A 22,423-nucleotide genomic window follows, 5' to 3' on the forward strand; every position below is an offset into this window, starting at 1 on the left:
ACATACATACATACATACATACATACATACATACATACATACATACATATACATACATACATACATACATACATACATACATACATACTGTGCCCTGACAGCAGTCCCTGTGACCATGCTGTAAATTTTAATTCGGTATCTCAGTGTTGGGTTAAGCCGCGGCGAAGCAATGCAGTCGGAGATCCATGAAGGCTCCACTCAAGGGACGTGCAAGTCCGACGAGTTGGGACACAGGTTAATTAAGTGGACTGTTATCATCGTGGCTTTTAACGTAGACTGTAACCATCATTTCAGCCTAAATTACGTGAATATTCCTCAATAGAGTATTAAGAGATCGAGGATATTGGCATATTCGACGAGACACATTGACCAACATTTAATCTTATCCTAAATTAAATAACTATCCTAATGTTCCTACGCTACTTTAAATGAGAACTCCGTAAAATGTTTTAATTATGGAAGGATCTCCCGTTTAATGACTTTAAAATAACTTTAAATGCATCAACTACATTAAAAAAACAAATTATTGGCAACACAAACGGATATAAAAGGAAAATGTTATGTTAAATTGAAAATAAATACCTAACTTCAAGCTCTTGTTACAAATAAATACAACATCATCAATCGAAACAAAAGAGACAAAGTGCCCCTCTGCTGAAGGCTTACATGGAAAGATCAGTTATCAATCTTGCATTTTTCAAAAAAAATAAATCACTGGGAATTATAGAATCTTCCACTTCAGAATGTTATTTCCTACCCAAACATCTTATAATATTCCGTCATTTCTCCTTTAAAAATCATCGCATATATGTCAGTATCTGTCTATCTAGCAACTTGAAAAATACCGTTATTCTAACTTCATAAAATCACCATAAATGCAACAGAAATGCTTGAAAAGACACAGGATCATAACATAATGTAACATCCATCAAAATCATGCATTTAAAAGACAGACTCGATCCTCCTGTACATTCATCGGTGACCACACCTAGATAAAAACATCAAGAAACATTGCAACATCTACAATAACCTTGTCTAACTACATTGATTCTGCGCCTCCGGATACCACTGCGACGTTTGACCTGGAATACTACATTAGCACTAGGCGTCAACTCAAATGATCTACAAAATCCAACTAGCAAAGAAATGGTTTACTTACCATAGAAGATCATATTTCCTTTACGACATGACCTTAATATCTTTACGTTACCGATTATCTTGCGAAGATCCTAAACATCCCTTTAAAAATCGTGCGCTCTGGTCAATCTTGTATTTAAATAGGATAAATGTGACGACCAACTACTAGTGTTCGTGAGTGCAACATCCTATAATATTATTCTAAAATACGGCCTCGTACCTAAATAAATTATTCATCACGACAACATCAAAATTCACGCATGACCAACATAGTTCCTACCATCAATACCATCATCAGGACCTTCACATAACATCATCATAAAATTCGCAATCCTAATGACACGTCTATAATCATCATATCACTCTATCCACGTAAATATTTTCAAAGATCCTACCGTAACTAACACCTTATTACATCGCACAACTCGTCATGCACAGCGAATTCACAATACTAAAGAACAATCTATTCAAGCAATTACGTAAAATTACTAAATACGTTGCCGCATTAATTCCATATCACCACAATAGTATCACACTTCTATTATCAAACACTGTATTTCCACACAAGCACATAACGTTTTGAAGACCACAGAATCGCACGTCGCAAAATACCGAGCTCCTCCGAGGTATTCTGAGCTCCAAGTTAAATTAGCGTTCATTACCATAACACCATTACGGTCCCAATAACATCCATGTCGAAGAAACTTTCGCAAAACCTTGCTAGCAAACATTAAAGAAATCTTACACAACTATCGCATATTATCACAACGTAGTCTGGCTCACCACACTAGACGTAACGATCATAAATATTACAACGCAATGTCCAACAAATAACGGTCGCTTTCAAGTTAAAATTGTTCATGTCAAAATTGACAACAAAATAAATACTACTCTACAACTACAATAAGCAATTACGTGGCGGAATATGTATAAGATATTCAAGTACTCATCCTGGGTTGTTGCTCCACGACGGTGTCACCTTCCGAGTTCAGCTCTCACTCAATAACATTATCAAGTATTGTCCATCACATTTCAGATCAGATCCTTTGAGGTCCCTCTATTTTAGTTGTTCATGTTGATACGTGCACACACAGCATCTGAATAATTATCTGATGACATTTCCATATTACCTGAAACTTAGAGATATCAATTAGAACAAGGTCATACACCTTAATACAATTTTAACAGTTCAAGCGATACACTTGCCTTTTCATTCAATAACAAGATATCTTGTTTTACAATATTGTATGTTTATAATATGCCAATATCTCTTTAGTAACTCCTTTCAATACAATCTTTTCCCTATGAATTCTTGCTTCCGATCGTTTTGAGATGCAGATTGAGAGTGTATCAACTTCTTCAGAGACAAAACAGATTCTACTACAACATAATAATTGCAGACGGTTTGCTTTTCAGAATTCTTCTCAGCTTCTAGCTCCCATATGTTTCTGACAATTGGAAACATTTGACACATAATGTAAGACGATCTCGTACAAATCAGTTGTACTAGTAAAGGAACTTATTTAATAATTGCCGCCTCGTATTTAGGTTAGTAATCGACAGTTTCCTTTCTTCATCTCGATCGTCGGATCGTGCGAGACTAGATGTACAAGGTATGGCCCTCTCATATAAATTTATTGTTTACATATTTCATGGCCTTCAGTAACATTCTGTCATAGATATTCTGCCGTTCATGCATTTCGGAAACTTTACTTGAAGAATGCGTATTATTCATATAATCCTGCCCTATGTTTCATAATATTAACTATCTACCAATATTTCTAAGATACCACGGGGTTTAGAGCTGGTTATCAATCTGCTGATATCTTCAATTCGGCGATGCCGTTCAGGTAATTAGACAAATCAACTGCCTTCTAATTCATCTGGAGGTGTGATAACCAGACATAAGATTTCATTGACATTATTTCCCGACATAAACTTCCAATGTGTCCATCAATCTCATCCTGACATACATTGGAAGGTTATATTCCTCCTCTACTCAAAAATGAAATTTCGTATGAAAGGAGAAATTTCATGTTCATGCCAGATCTTATCATAATTCTCTTCTTCAATGAAATCTTCTTTTATCACGTCTGAAATGAACGAAAATAACTCTGCTCTTGAGATACTGTTATTCCATATCCTGTCTTCGAATCCTGTCTGGACTTCATCATTCGTCATCTGATCCGTCGGTCAGCGAATAAACATCCCAAGCATCTCCGTTCCTTTCGTATTCCACGATGATATTGACTTCCTCCTCTTCAACGATCGGGAAACTGTACTGTTTAAGACTTGAAGCATTGAAAATAGCAATGTTGTTGGACTCTAAACTCTGTATTTTATATGCGTTATTGCCCAGTACTTCAATAACCTTGAACGGCCCGATATACAAATGTGCAAACTTGGAATAGAATTTTTCCGTAGGACAAGACACGGCTGGTTTTCTTACAAGAACGTAGGTTCCAACCTCCAAAGGTTCTCTAAATTTCTTATGCCTTAACTTCTTGAGACGTTTTTCGGCCTGCCTTTTCATACACGCCTGAGCTTGCTTTATGTTCTCTTCGACGCTAGGACTTTCTTCGGCTGGCCTAGCAATGATCTCGTTCCAGGGACGTCTTGGTTGCTCATTCATATGAAGAACGCTTGGAATACTGCCGATAGACTCGTGCCAAGTAAAATTTATACAATCGGCTATTGTCGGTAAACAAGAAGTCCATGTCCAATGACGTTCATGGCAGAAAATCCTACAATATTTCGCAATTTCCTTCATGACCCTTTCAGCTGCATTGGATTCAGGGTGCCTTATTGAACTAAATCGGTGTTGAATGTTCATTTTCCTTAAAGCTTCCGCAAATTCGTTTGACGTAAACTGTGTTCCATGATCTGTTAGTATGCATTTTGGTTTACCCATCTTTGGTATCGTTACTCTTTCTAAACTCCTAATTATGGACTTAGAGTTGGCCTTCCTAATGGGCTGAAGTGATACAAATTTTGACATCACATCGAGGACTACCAATACAAAACGGTTTCCACGTTTACCTACGGGTAAACTCCCATACAAATCCATGGCATATACTTCCCTAGGTCGGTCTGGTATTACGGCTATCGGTGGTTGATACAATAATACGGAGTTGTATTTCACCCTCTGGCATATATCACAGGTTTTTACTATTCTCCCTATGGTTCTCCGGAACCCAGTCCATGTGAAAGTCTCTCCTATTGTAGCTGCTAATTTATCTAGACCACCATGACCAATCATTCTATGGATGTACCATATGAGTTTACATCTTAGTTTGCGTGGCACCACCACTCTTAATTTCTTCCGATCTTTGTCTATGTACTTATACAAGATGTTATTCGTCAGCACATAATCATCTATTTGATCTTCGGGTCCATTATTAGCTGACCTTCTTAGACAACATTCAATAATCTCTTTCAGAGATGAATCCTCAAGTTGCAGCTCCGGCAATCGTTTTAAGCTTTCCAAGCATTCTTCATCCTCTTGAGTTATTTCAATAACATTGACCTCCAGAGGCTCTTCTGTTGGATTTCGGCTTAGACTGTCTGCCAACACATTACTTTTACCTGGGCAGAACTCAATTCTTAAATTAAATTGCTGCGCATAAAGTGCCCATCGTGATACTCTCTCGCTGGACAATGTGGTTTTTAACACAAACGTTAGTGCTTTATGGTCCGTCCTAATAACTACCGGATACCCATACACTATTTTCCTCCACTGTTGTAATGCGTAAACAATGGCCAACATCTCAAGCTCAGTGGTCGTATATTTAAGCTCATGGTTTCTTAATTTCCTATTAACGAAGGCCAAATAGTTGATATTATTCTCCCCATTACTCTCCTGATACAATACAGCTCCAACTCCAACTGCTGAGGCATCAGATTGAATGATAAACTCACGATCGAAGTCCGGATATCCAAGTTTTATACTGTTAGCTAGTAATTCCTTCGCGTTAACAAAAGCTCGATCATGACTCTCATTCCATCGCCAACGATTATTGGTCTTCAATAAATCTTGTAGGGGAGCTAATATCTCTGTATACCTTGGACAGTGGCTAGCGAAAAATCTCGTCATTCCCAAGAATTGTCGGATATGCTTAATCCTTCTGGGCTTCGGAAAGTTACATATGGCCTGTATCTTAACTGGGTTTGGTCTTATTCCAGTTCCATCAATTACATGTCCAACAAACAAGATTTCAGATTGGCAGAACTTTGACTTGGATCGATTGATTTTGAATCCAGCCTCATCTAAATTTCTTAGCAGCTGTTCCAACTTGACTACATGCTCCTCGAAAGTTGTTGTCGCCAGTACGATGTCATCAACATAAATGGTTATAAATTCTTTTACTTCCGGTTTCAAGTTCCTGTCTAAAGCTCGTACCAATGCAGCCGCAGAGTTAGAAATGCCGAATGGGAGTCTTTCAAAGATATACGTTTGATTATCAAACATGAAACCAGTAAATAGCTTGGATTTACTCTCCAAGACTATGTGGAAGTATGAGGAAGTCAAATCTAATATCGTGAAAAATCTCTTGTTCCGAAATCCTCTTATTATCTCCTTTATTACTGGGGCTTTATCATACTCAGGAATTAATTTGGAGTTGACCTGTCTCGCATCAATGCACACGCGAATTGATCCGTTGCTTTTTCTTACCACTACCAGAGGGCTAACGAATGGTGTATGTGCTTTAGATATTATACCATTATCCATCATCTCCTGTATTACCTTCCTAGCCTCGGGCATGAATTTATCTGGTATAGGGTACGGTTTAATCTTAAACGGCCTCCAATCTTTCACTAATAACTTGTACTCAAAGTTCTTTATTGCTCCAGGCTGGCTCTTAAAAGCATTGCTATACCTTTTCAGCAGATTCTCAATTATCCCTTGCTGTTCAGGATTTCCTCCTATTCCACTGTCGATTGTCTGTCCACATACAGCGTCTTCTGTGTCGTATCTTTCCATTATCTTCTCGGCAACATGGGCAGCTTCATTAATTGAAATGTTCATGGTTTTCTGTAGCTCGCTCGTTTCCTTGTTTTCTATTCTAGCTGTAATGTCCAGTCCTCTTTCACCGTCACATCTGATCCTTATTTCTTCTTTCTTTAAATCAATTACTATGTTGTTTTCCCTGATAAAATCTGATCCAATAATTAAGTTATATTGGATTTTGTCCATGACTACAAATGGATGCTCCATTAAATTTCCTCCAATCTCTATTGGCAAATAAGTTTGTATCTTGCATTTCGTGACCTTGTCTGGAATTATGCCCTTGATTTTCATGTTAGCAATCGGAATTACAGGCAAGTGTGCTTTATCTTGTAGCTCTGAGAATAGTAGTTTGGAGATGATACTTATACTTGCTCCAGTATCCAATAATGACAATACTCGAATACCCAATATTGTGACGTAAATAACGGGCAGTCCTCTCTTTAATTTCACTCCTTTAGGTAGACCGTCTTCGTGCAACAGTTCCTCGGGTTCAAATTCCCACGATTCGATTCCTGCTATGACCCATTCGTGCTGCCTATAATTTGGATTTAACTTATTAATTCTATTATTTGTTACTGATTCCAAAACGAAGTTTTTTTTTTCACCCCGTCATTGCCTTGATTATTCTTGTCAAATGGTGTGGCTGCGGGATTTAACGTTTTATCAGCGCTTTCTTTTCTTTGTTCTTGCTGATACAACAGACTAGTCGCGCCCACGCAATCAGCGTTCATATCTTGATTCAGTATCGCTCGTTCCCATTGCTTACACTCCTGCTGCTTTCTTAATTCGCCAAGGTACCTTTCTCTTTCCTTGTTTATCTCCTCGTCCTGTCGAATACCTGATTGTCTTGAATTTTCTCGATACCTATCTCGGCGGTACGGCCATTTATCTCTGTTTCGACTCCACCTTGTATTTCTGTAATACCTAGGATATCTCCGCTCTTCGTTTCGAGACGGTGCCCACTTCTGGCGTGTCTTGTCACTCTTCTCATCCCTATGTTCCACTCTCCTGTAGCCTTCATTCGTCCTAGGTCTATCTCCTTGACCGTGACTATTGTATCCCTGGTTTCTTTCTACACCTTCATCTCCTGCTGGTGTTACCACGTTTACCGTCGGATCGACGTGTCTTACTATGCGGCTACTAGTATGTGTTGACGTGCTGTCAATTTGCCGAAGTATCGACTCTGCTTGCACGGCTGATTGAATGTTTGCCGCCGTCAATAATCTCTGTATATCCGCAGGGAACTGTTTGATTATTGCTCGTACCATTTCTGTTTCTGTAGGTGGAGAATCAAGCTCCTTCAGTCGATGAAATTGCATCGTGAAGTATTCGGCAAACCTACTCGGTCCTGTTAAAGAATATTTCTTTGAGTATAGATCGAGTCTGATTCCTTGCTGTACGTCGATTCCCCAGAATTTATCCAAGAAAGCTTGTTTAAAGCCTGCATAATCCTCAAAAACGTAGCGAAAAGCTTTAAACCAAATGAGTGGTCCACCTTCTAAGTGTTTCTCCACTGTCTTTAACTGGCGCTCTGTAGATACCTTTGTCTCCCTAAAGTATTCTTCCATCTCTCTGAGAAAACCACGAGGAGTCATACTGGATCCTATACTTCCGTTAAATTTCTTAGGCCTATCTTCATAAGTGCGTATAATGTTAACAATCTGGGTTCCACTTCCTGTATGAATTGTCCCGTTGTCATTAATATCAACGCAAAACTGAGGTATCTCAAATTGACTGTTTACTTCAGTCTTCCTTCCATCCTCAATTATCGTCTGCCGGTCGTTCAACGATGATACCAAATTCCTATTTGTTTCGTTTTCAATTCTCAGGTTCTGTACGTCCTTTTGAATAGCATTTAAGTCGTCTTTTAATCCTTTTATTTGCTGATTCATCAAAGCTTTATTTTCTTCGGATTCTTCCGTTATCAAATTGAATCTGTCATTTATTTGTTCCCTTGCTTGGGTTATCTCTTTCCGTATATTCTCATTGGTGATGTTGACTTCATCGGATACCTTCTTGAGTTTTCCATCCCAACTATTATCAGACTCTTTTATCTTCTCCTGCATCACATCTACTTCTTCTTTGAGCTCCTTAAGGTCATGGTCGACTTGAACTCGCAACTCTTGGATGCTTGACTTAAAATCATCCTTCAATTCTTCGAATTTTTCTTGGAAATTCCTCTTATTCTCAATCATCGCCGCATTCACTTCTTCTTTTAAATTTAATACTTCTCCTTGTACTTCAGCGACTTTCGATCCTAACGATACAATTTCTTCTTGCATCACTTTCATATTTTCTTGCACCATATCGGTGATTCTGTCGAAAGTTCCTTGCATTTTTTCGTGTGATTCGTGAATTTCTGCTCTAGTAGTCCTTTGTGATTCCTGTATTTTCCTCTCGGTATTTTCTTGTGCCTCCTGAATCTTTTTCTCAGTGTTCTCTTGCGATTCTCGTACTTCTTGAATCCTTTTCTCAGTATTTTCTTGTGCCTCCTGAATTTTCTTTTCTGTATTTTCTTGCGCTTCCTGAATTCTCTTTTCTGTACTTTCTTGCGATTCTCGTACCTCTTGAATCCTTTTCTCAGTATTTTCTTGTGCCTCCTGAATTTTCTTTTCTGTATTTTCTTGTGCTTCTCGTACTTCTTGAATTCTCTTTTCTGTACTCTCTTGCGATTCCTGCATTTTATTCATTTTTCCAGCGAGCTCCTCCAATAACAGTTTTACTTGAGCAAGAGACGCCATCGTAATTTCCTATATCGTTCCCTATTGATAATATATCACTCTCAGTCTCACTCTACAGTCTTTATCTAGTGTTTCCACAACACCTATACCTGCCTAGCACTTCACGAATTAGATTCAATAAATGAACGTATGGGTCTCTCCGGATCTGACCCGAAATATGACGGACATCCTACAATAAGTGACACGGAACAACCTATCGCTCTATCCGAGTTAAATGACTCATTATCCCGATTAACAAGAGCTGAAACTTTACGGAAAATCCTTCCATAATGTCATAAAATGAAACTAAATAAAATCGTAGTACTGATTAACGGTCAAATCCTTCCAATATTACTCATAACATATATGATTAAATAAATATTTCAAACATTCTTCACCAACAACGTTGTAGATTCAATGTTCTCTGATTACCAATGTCTTTTCGAGTTTTCCTTTCTTTAAGTCCACTACCACGCGATAAGTAATTCGACTCTAGTCGTTCGGTAATAAAACAATTCAACTCTGGCCCCACAGTTGGGTGTCAAGTAAAATTATAAACCTATATGTGCCCTGACAGCAGTCCCTGTGACCATGCTGTAAATTTTAATTCGGTATCTCAGTGTTGGGTTAAGCCGCGGCGAAGCAATGCAGTCGGAGATCCATGAAGGCTCCACTCAAGGGACGTGCAAGTCCGACGAGTTGGGACACAGGTTAATTAAGTGGACTGTTATCATCGTGGCTTTTAACGTAGACTGTAACCATCATTTCAGCCTAAATTACGTGAATATTCCTCAATAGAGTATTAAGAGATCGAGGATATTGGCATATTCGACGAGACACATTGACCAACATTTAATCTTATCCTAAATTAAATAACTATCCTAATGTTCCTACGCTACTTTAAATGAGAACTCCGTAAAATGTTTTAATTATGGAAGGATCTCCCGTTTAATGACTTTAAAATAACTTTAAATGCATCAACTACATTAAAAAAACAAATTATTGGCAACACAAACGGATATAAAAGGAAAATGTTATGTTAAATTGAAAATAAATACCTAACTTCAAGCTCTTGTTACAAATAAATACAACATCATCAATCGAAACAAAAGAGACAAAGTGCCCCTCTGCTGAAGGCTTACATGGAAAGATCAGTTATCAATCTTGCATTTTTCAAAAAAAATAAATCACTGGGAATTATAGAATCTTCCACTTCAGAATGTTATTTCCTACCCAAACATCTTATAATATTCCGTCATTTCTCCTTTAAAAATCATCGCATATATGTCAGTATCTGTCTATCTAGCAACTTGAAAAATACCGTTATTCTAACTTCATAAAATCACCATAAATGCAACAGAAATGCTTGAAAAGACACAGGATCATAACATAATGTAACATCCATCAAAATCATGCATTTAAAAGACAGACTCGATCCTCCTGTACATTCATCGGTGACCACACCTAGATAAAAACATCAAGAAACATTGCAACATCTACAATAACCTTGTCTAACTACATTGATTCTGCGCCTCCGGATACCACTGCGACGTTTGACCTGGAATACTACATTAGCACTAGGCGTCAACTCAAATGATCTACAAAATCCAACTAGCAAAGAAATGGTTTACTTACCATAGAAGATCATATTTCCTTTACGACATGACCTTAATATCTTTACGTTACCGATTATCTTGCGAAGATCCTAAACATCCCTTTAAAAATCGTGCGCTCTGGTCAATCTTGTATTTAAATAGGATAAATGTGACGACCAACTACTAGTGTTCGTGAGTGCAACATCCTATAATATTATTCTAAAATACGGCCTCGTACCTAAATAAATTATTCATCACGACAACATCAAAATTCACGCATGACCAACATAGTTCCTACCATCAATACCATCATCAGGACCTTCACATAACATCATCATAAAATTCGCAATCCTAATGACACGTCTATAATCATCATATCACTCTATCCACGTAAATATTTTCAAAGATCCTACCGTAACTAACACCTTATTACATCGCACAACTCGTCATGCACAGCGAATTCACAATACTAAAGAACAATCTATTCAAGCAATTACGTAAAATTACTAAATACGTTGCCGCATTAATTCCATATCACCACAATAGTATCACACTTCTATTATCAAACACTGTATTTCCACACAAGCACATAACGTTTTGAAGACCACAGAATCGCACGTCGCAAAATACCGAGCTCCTCCGAGGTATTCTGAGCTCCAAGTTAAATTAGCGTTCATTACCATAACACCATTACGGTCCCAATAACATCCATGTCGAAGAAACTTTCGCAAAACCTTGCTAGCAAACATTAAAGAAATCTTACACAACTATCGCATATTATCACAACGTAGTCTGGCTCACCACACTAGACGTAACGATCATAAATATTACAACGCAATGTCCAACAAATAACGGTCGCTTTCAAGTTAAAATTGTTCATGTCAAAATTGACAACAAAATAAATACTACTCTACAACTACAATAAGCAATTACGTGGCGGAATATGTATAAGATATTCAAGTACTCATCCTGGGTTGTTGCTCCACGACGGTGTCACCTTCCGAGTTCAGCTCTCACTCAATAACATTATCAAGTATTGTCCATCACATTTCAGATCAGATCCTTTGAGGTCCCTCTATTTTAGTTGTTCATGTTGATACGTGCACACACAGCATCTGAATAATTATCTGATGACATTTCCATATTACCTGAAACTTAGAGATATCAATTAGAACAAGGTCATACACCTTAATACAATTTTAACAGTTCAAGCGATACACTTGCCTTTTCATTCAATAACAAGATATCTTGTTTTACAATATTGTATGTTTATAATATGCCAATATCTCTTTAGTAACTCCTTTCAATACAATCTTTTCCCTATGAATTCTTGCTTCCGATCGTTTTGAGATGCAGATTGAGAGTGTATCAACTTCTTCAGAGACAAAACAGATTCTACTACAACATAATAATTGCAGACGGTTTGCTTTTCAGAATTCTTCTCAGCTTCTAGCTCCCATATGTTTCTGACAATTGGAAACATTTGACACATAATGTAAGACGATCTCGTACAAATCAGTTGTACTAGTAAAGGAACTTATTTAATAATTGCCGCCTCGTATTTAGGTTAGTAATCGACAGTTTCCTTTCTTCATCTCGATCGTCGGATCGTGCGAGACTAGATGTACAAGGTATGGCCCTCTCATATAAATTTATTGTTTACATATTTCATGGCCTTCAGTAACATTCTGTCATAGATATTCTGCCGTTCATGCATTTCGGAAACTTTACTTGAAGAATGCGTATTATTCATATAATCCTGCCCTATGTTTCATAATATTAACTATCTACCAATATTTCTAAGATACCACGGGGTTTAGAGCTGGTTATCAATCTGCTGATATCTTCAATTCGGCGATGCCGTTCAGGTAATTAGACAAATCAACTGCCTTCTAATTCATCTGGAGGTGTGATAACCAGACATAAGATTTCATTGACATTATTTCCCGACATAAACTTCCAATGTGTCCATCAATCTCATCCTGACATACATTGGAAGGTTATAATACATACATACATACATACATACATACATACATACATACATACATACATACATACATACATACATACATACATACATACATACATACATACATACATACATACATACATACATACATACATACATACATACATACAGTGTATTAAAACCTGGAGTGGTGACGCGGGGTGTTGCCAGACCCCCACGGTGAAATTTCCAACTACTGAGTCCGTGTTTGGATGGCTATATTAGACCCTATTAGTACATTATCTACCTTCATTCACATGTTTTCTGGCCAAGTTCCTGCATGCAGATTCAATGTTATTCGTCATAGAGAAAGAAAAATGTCCATTCAATGCAACTGAGATGCCCGTGGATCTTTTCATGTATTTAATTATAAATTATTCTGTTTAGGTGTATACGAAACACAGTATATGTATGAAGCACATAAAAATGTTTGTGAGCTTGGCACTGATGCTCGAGCACACTCTACTACTGAATCCGTATGTGACTTACAACGAAACAGAATTGCAATAAAAATTAAAATGGTGGCAAACAGAATTGTTGCTGTATCTGTGATTTGCATCTGTTCGTTGTAAGTTTTTTATTCAACACAGTGGATTTATCCTATGTTGAAACCTCTCTTACCGTTTAGTTAATAAAATTTGATTTCGTTTTCCTTCCAGTATCACAAAGGTAATAAAGTAATGGATCTGAACACTGAAGACACGTCACGTTATCTCCCTCGGGTTAACAGTACTGGTTAAGGGTGAGACTGGGGCAAGTGTCCCTAATTTTGCCAGGTAAAATAAATCATCTATCTATTTATCTATCTATTGCGAAATAACTTACCTGACTGGCCGCCTAGTGAGTCGGATGGTTTATAGTCCGAACATGTCGCTGCACCGGCAAAACCTCGTATCCCACAATGCTCTTCCTATCCATTATTCTCCTTAAGACGGTCAACTGCCAGCCACATATGCAGCCCATCAGAACAACTTTCATTGTGTTCGTTTTCCTATGCGCATGGGTAAACGAAAATGAACCTTACATGCATTATACTGTAGGAGTGCGTAAATGCAAGCAAACATTACTACAGCGCGATACAGTAAGGTTCAATTTCCTTTACTTATTGGCATACGAAAATGAACTCAACGAAAACTGTTCTGATGGACTGCATATCCGTATGTGGCTGGGAGGTGTGGCCAGTCTCAAGGAAAATAGTGGATAGGAAGGGCATTGGGGTGTACGAGGTTACGCCAGTGCAGCGGCTATATTATGTCTCAGAACACAATGTAATTTACAGAACTTCCTACACCATGAAACTCCTGCATTCAGAAGTCGATATGAACCAAGTATAGAAATTCTCATGTTTTCTCTCCTCGATAACGTTGACGTCAAGGGTCGTAGAGCAACCATTTTGGTACCGTTATGTTGGTCCGAGAGATAGCTTCTTAACAGAATCCCACAAGGGAGGTCGGAATTGATATTTTGACGTTCAAAACGCTGTTTTAACAAAGAAAAATGTTTATTTTTGTTATAAAGTCACAACGTGTGTTCATTGTTTAAATCAATTAGCTTTTTTTACAAGTTGCTAGGTCTTATGGCGACGATGGGACAGGAAAGGGCTAGGAATGGGAAGGAAGCGTCCGCGGCCTTAATTAAGGTACAGCCCCAGCATTTTCCTGGTGTGAAGAAGGGAAACCACGGAAAACCATCTTCAGGGCTGCCGACAGTGGGGTTCGAACCTACTATCACTGTCACAGCAATAAAATCTGTGCATCCAGAATCGGACTGTTCAGCCATTTGCGTCGACACACTTAAAAGGTCCAAATGATATTGTATTTATTTACTATATATTCCTTGACGAATAAATGCCTATGATGAGATGATGACTAATTATAAAAGAAGGACTATAAACTTACCCTTCTTCCGACGTTCGATGGAAATTCCCTGGCCATCCTCTCGCCTCCACATGAGTTTAGGCGTTGGGAAACCGTCCGCCTTACACGTCAGTGTGATGTTCTGGTTCTCCCTCACCGCCACTGACGACTGCGTGCTTTCCTCGTCCAGGATATTGGGCGGCACTGAAACAGTAGAGATATTGATCGTAAATAATATGATGATGCTTGTTCTTTAAATGGGCCTAACATCTAGGTCATAGGCACCGATCGTAAATTGGAAAATGCCTACCACCTATGTAAGAGTATGTACAAATCCAAATCCCTCTCCCTTAACCTCAAAATAAGGCATTATACTACTGTAGTGAGACCGTCAGTACTATACGCCTCAGAATGCCTAAACATGGTAAGAAAAGGGCAACTTAGAAAACTGGAGCTGAAGGAAAGGAAGATCCTGAGAAAAATCATGGGCCCCATTAAAGAAGAAGGCAAGTACAGAATCAGGCACAACAACGAACTGTACCAACAATTGGAGAGCATTACAACATCTATGAGGAAGAGGAGATTGAACTTCTACGGTCATGTCATGAGAATGGACAATCAGAGGCTCACCTCCAGAATCTTCCACACCATCTCTAGAGGGAAAGCGACTAATGCCAAGTGGGCAAGACTCGTCAGAAAAGACCTTCAAGAATTGGACATTGCTCCCAGTGAAATTTATGACAGGAATAGGTACAGAACGTTGATCAGAACATCAAACTCTCTCCAGTCACTAACAGAAAAAACAGTACGTCCGGGAGGAGGTGTGAAATGGACTCAGGAGCGAAAAGACATTCACAGTGCAAGAATGAAGGAGTACTGGTCAAAGAAGAAAGCTGCTAGAGATAAGAACCACGTGGTCCATAGCAGGCCCAAACGGAACTAAAAAAAATAAAATAATAATAAGCCACTAAGATGGAAAAATATCTTGGATTAAAGTGATTTGCGGGTCTACATGAAGAGAAAATGCTTGCAATTTGAGTTCTAGACTGGTAGTAACATCCAAACTGATGCAGTGGGACAGATGACCTGAAAACCTAGGCAATATTCAAAAAATGAAAATTTACAGTACTTATCGCGAATTCCCGGTCAGCAGTAATGAGAGGAGGGTATATGTCCTGTGTTCATCAGTCATGGCGCACGAACCGGGCATGCGTGCGTGAACTTGTATCATTGCAGCACCGCTACCTGAAGGCTATACAACATGCTCCATTTTGCAAGTGTTCTTCTTGTTTTATATTGAATATTTTTGCATGAAATTTACAAGGAATGCAGTCCTTTTGATAAATAAGAAAATAATAATTTTATGTCGTGCCAGATATCATGCAAGTGAGATAAATTAAACATTTCCATAATACTTTAATTCAACGGCTGTCGTAAGTTTTTAATAATAATAATAATAATAATAATAATAATAATAATAATAATAATAATAATAATAATAATAATAATAATAATATTCATTGCAGCGAATTGCCATAAACAGAAGCAAAACCATGACTATGACCTTTAGGAAAGGAGGCAGACATTCAGCAAGTGATGTGATATATTTGGATGGAGAACCACTAACGAGTTTGAATAAATTTAAATACCTCGTAATAACACTGCAAATACAAGGAACCAATTTCACAGCACATACCAAACAAAGATTAACAGCAGCAGTGATAGCTATTAATGACATCAAATATTTATTTAAAATATATCTTCAGGTAGCGTTGAAGTTATTGACAGTGAAAATAGCACCTGCAATAACCTACGGCATCTGCAGTAAGCTATCTGGCAGCATCTGTCAGTAACAAACTTAAAGGATGTGGAGAAGATAAAAGCAACATTGTTAAAGAGAGCCCTATGTGTGTTGAAATTTACCTCCTCGAGACTGGTATATGAGCTAACTGGGGAAATAATGTTTTTGGAGGATATACGGGACAAATTCTCTCTCCGATCAACTCCAGCATACCAGAGATTATTTCGCGAACATCAGAGAAAAAAATGGGAAATCTGGCTGGACTTCTACCGTAGGGAAGCGATGATGAACGACAAATGGAAGGAAGCCAACTACGAGTTACGGCACGTAACAACAAGACTAGCTCTGCATGGTTTTCATTTCAAACTATGCTTCACGACGAAGTATCACTCGCCAAAAGAGGGATGCATGTGTGCTTTGTGCGGGTAGCAGTGTGATCGTGATAACGTACTAAGGTGTGCAGGAAGGAAAATTCCTCTAATAAAGTTCTGCATTGAATGGCGTAAGGTTTCACTAGTGTATTAAGCATTATTACGTCGTGCCCTTTTGATAGTCATTTTAATTTATAATCTGGATTTGCTAATCAACTTCGATGTTGTTATCCCTTTTGTTCAAACCGGACATAGCCTCTTAGATGTCCTATCCGTTTACTAAGCTGTTCTTCATGTTTCTTTGCAGGTTATGACCTTAAACGCTCAAGGAGTTTTTCAAGAAACAACAGGACGTTTACCGATAAAGACAATTGTCAGAAAGTTGGAATACCTATTAAAAAAAAGTAACTACAGAGGAAACAAGCTGCCCCAAAAATTCACTTCCTGGATGAATCAGGTATTTTCCGTGTTCTATTTTCTGTTTAGAATACACCGGACTTGTACGATCGAGTGGCTGCCAGGTTTATACATCAAAACAACGAGCGTGTGCCTGTAAGACATGGGTGTCAAATCTTGCCCGCCGTAAGCGCAGTGCCCGTACTAAAAATATCTGTGCACGCAGACGCAAGTCTCTTCCCGTCAGTCGGCTCATACTTCCCCGCGTTGCTGAATGAGGTCCATGACAGGCTTCAGTTACCTGTTTTGGTCAGCCCGCAATGGTTGAAACATACAGCTACATAGGCTGTTATAAGTTAAAAACTTCATTTTCCCGTATTGAACTGAGATTCACAATTAGAATTAAGGAAAGTTCAACCTTTTCAATACAAAACGTGTTGTATAAGATGTTTACAAAATATTATTTACTAGCAAATGTACCCGTGCTTCGCTACGGTATTCTACATTGTATACGGATATCAACGTAAATACTGTGCGTGCAGCAAATGAGATTGTTTTAAAATTGCATGTCTCTTAGCCTTATCCGAGAAATAGCATGGGGAGGTCCACATACGTTGTTTCCAATGTAAAGTGAGGGTTGCGGAGTTGTGATGATAACGCCAGGCTCACTTGCCTACTGCCATTCACAATCGAGTTGGCAAGTTTACATTATAATTGCAGGCCCCAATGCCTACTGCGCGGTCACAATCGATTTGGGGAGTTTTAGTTACAATGGCAGACCCATTTCATACTTTCAGACAGGTTACAGTTGAGGAGTTTTTATTATAATACCAGGCAACTTCCCTACCACCAGTCAAAATTGAGTTGTGCAGTTATCATTATAATGACAGTCCCTTTTTACTGCTGCTAGCCAGCTTACTGCCAGTCACACATAATTAGTGAGTTTCCATGAAAATAGCAGGCCACAATGCCTAATGCTAGTCAAATTTTAGATTGGAACATTTGTTTATAATGGCGGGCACCCTGGCCTAGAGCCAAACACAATAGAGTAGGGGACTTTCGAACAAAACTGCATGATCCCTTGCCTTCTGCAAGACAAATCGAAAAGTGAATTATTCATTAAAATGGTAGGCCCTCCTTACTAATGCCAGTTACACAGGAGTTGGAGAAGGACCCCATTCCTACTGCCAGCAGTCAAAGTCGGTGTAGGGAGTACTGATTACAATAGCAGACACATCCTTTCTCGATCTCTACAAATCGACATCAATGAATATATATACAGATGGACATACGAAAGTATATGAATGTTTACAATATTGCAGACCTTCATTTACAGATTAACTGCTGCTAAACGGTACGTCATATCGACAAAGGATTGTACCGTAAGGCGCAGTATTTAGCGATCTAAATGGCTGGTCCTATGATATTTTCTCGCATCTAATCTATTCATGGGTCAGATTGAATCAAAAACGTTGAATAGGTTGAAATTTGTGTAAGAATATCTTACATTTCCATTACTTTTCGGATAATTATGTGGCATAGCATTTGGCTCACATATGGGTACTGGGTGGGCCAATGTTCGTGTAGAGTTTGATCATACTATCTTTCCTGTAAGTGATTGAAATTATGCACATGAGAAGAAAAGGTTTAGAAATTAATTTCCATTAAGGCAGGTAGATTTCCATAAAGTTTGGTTGTGTGTATTTAGAGGGAGTGCAAAATCACGGTTTCGGTTTCGTATAAACCCCCAATTAGTTCAGGGATTTAGAAACAATATTTGCCCTAAAACCTCCCCAAAGGACAGGTGGATTCTAAATATGAAGTTTGGTGGAAATATATCCAGTAGTTTTCAAGTTAGAGAAAGACAAACAGACCAACAAACAAAGAAACAAACAAACTAACTAACTAACTAACAGACACCAAGGAAACCTACCCCTGGACAGATGGATGCTATATATAAAATTTGGTTCAAATATCTTGTTAGTTTTCAAGTTGTAAGAAGTACGCTTTACACGCACCCGCTGGGATTTGTACCGAAAAACGGTCCGTTAATGATATATCCCTTACTAAATCCTGTTATCGAAATGATGCACATGAGAAAAAAAGGTTTAGAAATTCATTTTCATTAAGGCAGGTTGATTTCCATTAAGTTCGGTTGTGTATACTTTGAGGGAGTGCAAAATCACGGTTTCGGTTTCGTAAAAATCCCCACTCAGTTCAGGGATTTAGAAACGATATTTGAGCTAAAACCTACCCAAGGAGAGGTGGATTCTAAATATGAAGTTTGGTGGAAACATATCCAGTAGTTTTCAAGTTATAGAAGGACAGACAAACAGACAAACAGACAAAGAGACACCAAAGATAAAAATGATGCAGATGGTCATTATTACACCTGAAACGGATAACTGTACGGAAATTTCGCCAAAATCAATGTACAGACACACGGTCGTTACGCTTTTATTTTTTGCGCTAAAACCTACCCAAGGACAGGTGGATTCTAAATATGAAGTTTGGTGGAAATATATCCAGTAGTTTTCAAGTTATAGAAGGACAGACAAACAGACAAACAGACAAACAAACAGACAAACGGACACCAAAGCTAAAAATGATGCAGATGGTCATAATTACAGGTGAAACGGATAACTGTACGGAAATTTCGCCAAAATAATCAATGTACAGACACACGGTCGTTACGATTTAACTTATATAGATGACGGATAAGCATGAGCACGTTGAAAAGTGCAGACTTCCACTTCGAGATTCATTTCTCCTAAACGGTTTATGATATTAAGAAACGGTTTGCGCCATCAGACGCCTCATTTATCGCTCTACATGTTTGTTTCTAAACCATTTAATCGTATCTCCCATATTAAGGGGGTAAATTGAGATCAAATTTTGAATAGGGTGAAATTTGGGTGCATTTTTAACATTTTACATTACTTTTTGCCTACTTATGTATAAGCTAGAATCATGAAATTTGGTACACATATGTCCCTTAATCGTGCCAATGTGCGCACACAACGTGATGATCCTATCATTCTTATAAGTGTGTCAAACAATGAAATATACTTGTAAAAATCACCAAATTTACGAACAATCCAGAAATACGGCCAAATTTAACGTATAAGGGAGAGAGATACGACAAAATGTCACAGGACCAAAGTTGTAGATCACTCCCAATTGAAGCGACGTTGTGCCATCCGTTTTGTGATACGACTTACCGTTTAGCCAAAAAATAGCTCAAAAGGAATGTCTGCACAGTCATTAAAATTGCCTATATATTTCGATATCTTTGGGGGGTAAAAAGTGAAAAATTTGAACATCTTGGAATTTTCCCGTCGGTTAGGGACCAAAAGCTATAATTTCACCAAATTTCAATTGTCTACTTCGTCTGGCAGGTTGTGCCGCCATTTTGATTTGGGGGGATAGGGGATAAAAATGAGGAAATTCTCGAAAATGTTTAAGCCCACGAAACCTATAGGTTATCGTTTTGGATATACTATACGACTGTGTTCTTATGCTGAGCCCAAAATTTGAGCCCCCCCAGCGTGCCCCCTTCAGGGAATTTTTAGAATTTCCGATTTTTCTAGGGATCCTGGGGTCATCAGTTTCCTCCGTACCAAGTTTCAGATTTCTGAGATTTATGGAAGTGCCTCATTAATTCACGTCTTTTTTCATTTTTAAATATTTATATATACATCGCTCCAGCCCGACTTGCTTTTATATATATAGATGACAGATAAGCATGAGCACGTTGAAAAGTGCAGACTTCCACTTCGAGATTCATATCTCCTAAACGGTTTATGATATTAAGAAACGGTTTGCGCCATCAGACGCCTCATTTATCGCTCTACATGTTTGTTTCTAAACCATTTAATCGTATCTCCCATATTAAGGGGGTAAATTGAGATCAAATTTTGAATAGGGTGAAATTTGGGTGCATTTTTAACATTTTACATTACTTTTTGCCTACTTATGTATAAGCTAGAATCATGAAATTTGGTACACATATGTCCCTTAATCGTGCCAATGTGCGCACACAACGTGATGATCCTATCATTCTTATAAGTGTGTCAAACAATGAAATATACTTGTAAAAATCACCAAATTTACGAACAATCCAGAAATACGGCCAAATTTAACGTATAAGGGAGAGAGATACGACAAAATGTCACAGGACCAAAGTTGTAGATCACTCCCAATTGAAGCGACGTTGTGCCATCCGTTTTGTGATACGACTTACCGTTTAGCCAAAAAATAGCTCAAAAGGAATGTCTGCACAGTCATTAAAATTGCCTATATATTTCGATATCTTTGGGGGGTAAAAAGTGAAAAATTTGAACATCTTGGAATTTTCCCGTCGGTTAGGGACCAAAAGCTATAATTTCACCAAATTTCAATTGTCTACTTCGTCTGGCAGGTTGTGCCGCCATTTTGATTTGGGGGGATAGGGGATAAAAATGAGGAAATTCTCGAAAATGTTTAAGCCCACGAAACCTATAGGTTATCGTTTTGGATATACTATACGACTGTGTTCTTATGCTGAGCCCAAAATTTGAGCCCCCCCAGCGTGCCCCCTTCAGGGAATTTTGAGAATTTCCGATTTTTCTAGGGATCCTGGGGTCATCAGTTTCCTCCGTACCAAGTTTCAGATTTCTGAGATTTATGGAAGTGCCTCATTAATTCACGTCTTTTTTCATTTTTAAATATTTATATATACATCGCTCCAGCCCGACTTGCTTTTATATATATAGATGACAGATAAGCATGAGCACGTTGAAAAGTGCAGACTTCCACTTCGAGATTCATATCTCCTAAACGGTTTATGATATTAAGAAACGGTTTGCGCCATCAGACGCCTCATTTATCGCTCTACATGTTTGTTTCTAAACCATTTAATCGTATCTCCCATATTAAGGGGGTAAATTGAGATCAAATTTTGAATAGGGTGAAATTTGGGTGCATTTTTAACATTTTACATTACTTTTTGCCTACTTATGTATAAGCTAGAATCATGAAATTTGGTACACATATGTCCCTTAATCGTGCCAATGTGCGCACACAACGTGATGATCCTATCATTCTTATAAGTGTGTCAAACAATGAAATATACTTGTAAAAATCACCAAATTTACGAACAATCCAGAAATACGGCCAAATTTAACGTATAAGGGAGAGAGATACGACAAAATGTCACAGGACCAAAGTTGTAGATCACTCCCAGTTGAAGCGACGTTGTGCCATCCGTTTTGTGATACGACTTACCGTTTAGCCAAAAAATAGCTCAAAAGGAATGTCTGCACAGTCATTAAAATTGCCTATATATTTCGATATCTTTGGGGGGTAAAAAGTGAAAAATTTGAACATCTTGGAATTTTCCCGTCGGTTAGGGACCAAAAGCTATAATTTCACCAAATTTCAATTGTCTACTTCGTCTGGCAGGTTGTGCCGCCATTTTGATTTGGGGGGATAGGGGATAAAAATGAGGAAATTCTCGAAAATTTTTAAGCCCACGAAACCTATAGGTT

The 22,423-nt window shown here is 38.2% G+C and overlaps 1 protein-coding gene across 1 annotated transcript in view; it reads right to left on the reverse strand.

Annotated features, from left to right (window-relative positions):
• The window catches only part of DIP-delta (Dpr-interacting protein delta), a 941,119-nt gene that overhangs the window by 864,353 nt on the left and 54,343 nt on the right, over nucleotides 1-22,423 (reverse strand). Inside the window, exon 3 of the mRNA XM_068229868.1 lies at nucleotides 14,370-14,531. Within this exon, the coding sequence (XP_068085969.1) occupies nucleotides 14,370-14,531 (162 nt within the window). The remainder of the gene's footprint in view (nucleotides 1-14,369; nucleotides 14,532-22,423) is intronic.

This window comes from Anabrus simplex, chromosome 1 (assembly GCF_040414725.1).
Source record: "Anabrus simplex isolate iqAnaSimp1 chromosome 1, ASM4041472v1, whole genome shotgun sequence".
NCBI lineage: Eukaryota > Metazoa > Arthropoda > Insecta > Orthoptera > Tettigoniidae > Anabrus > Anabrus simplex.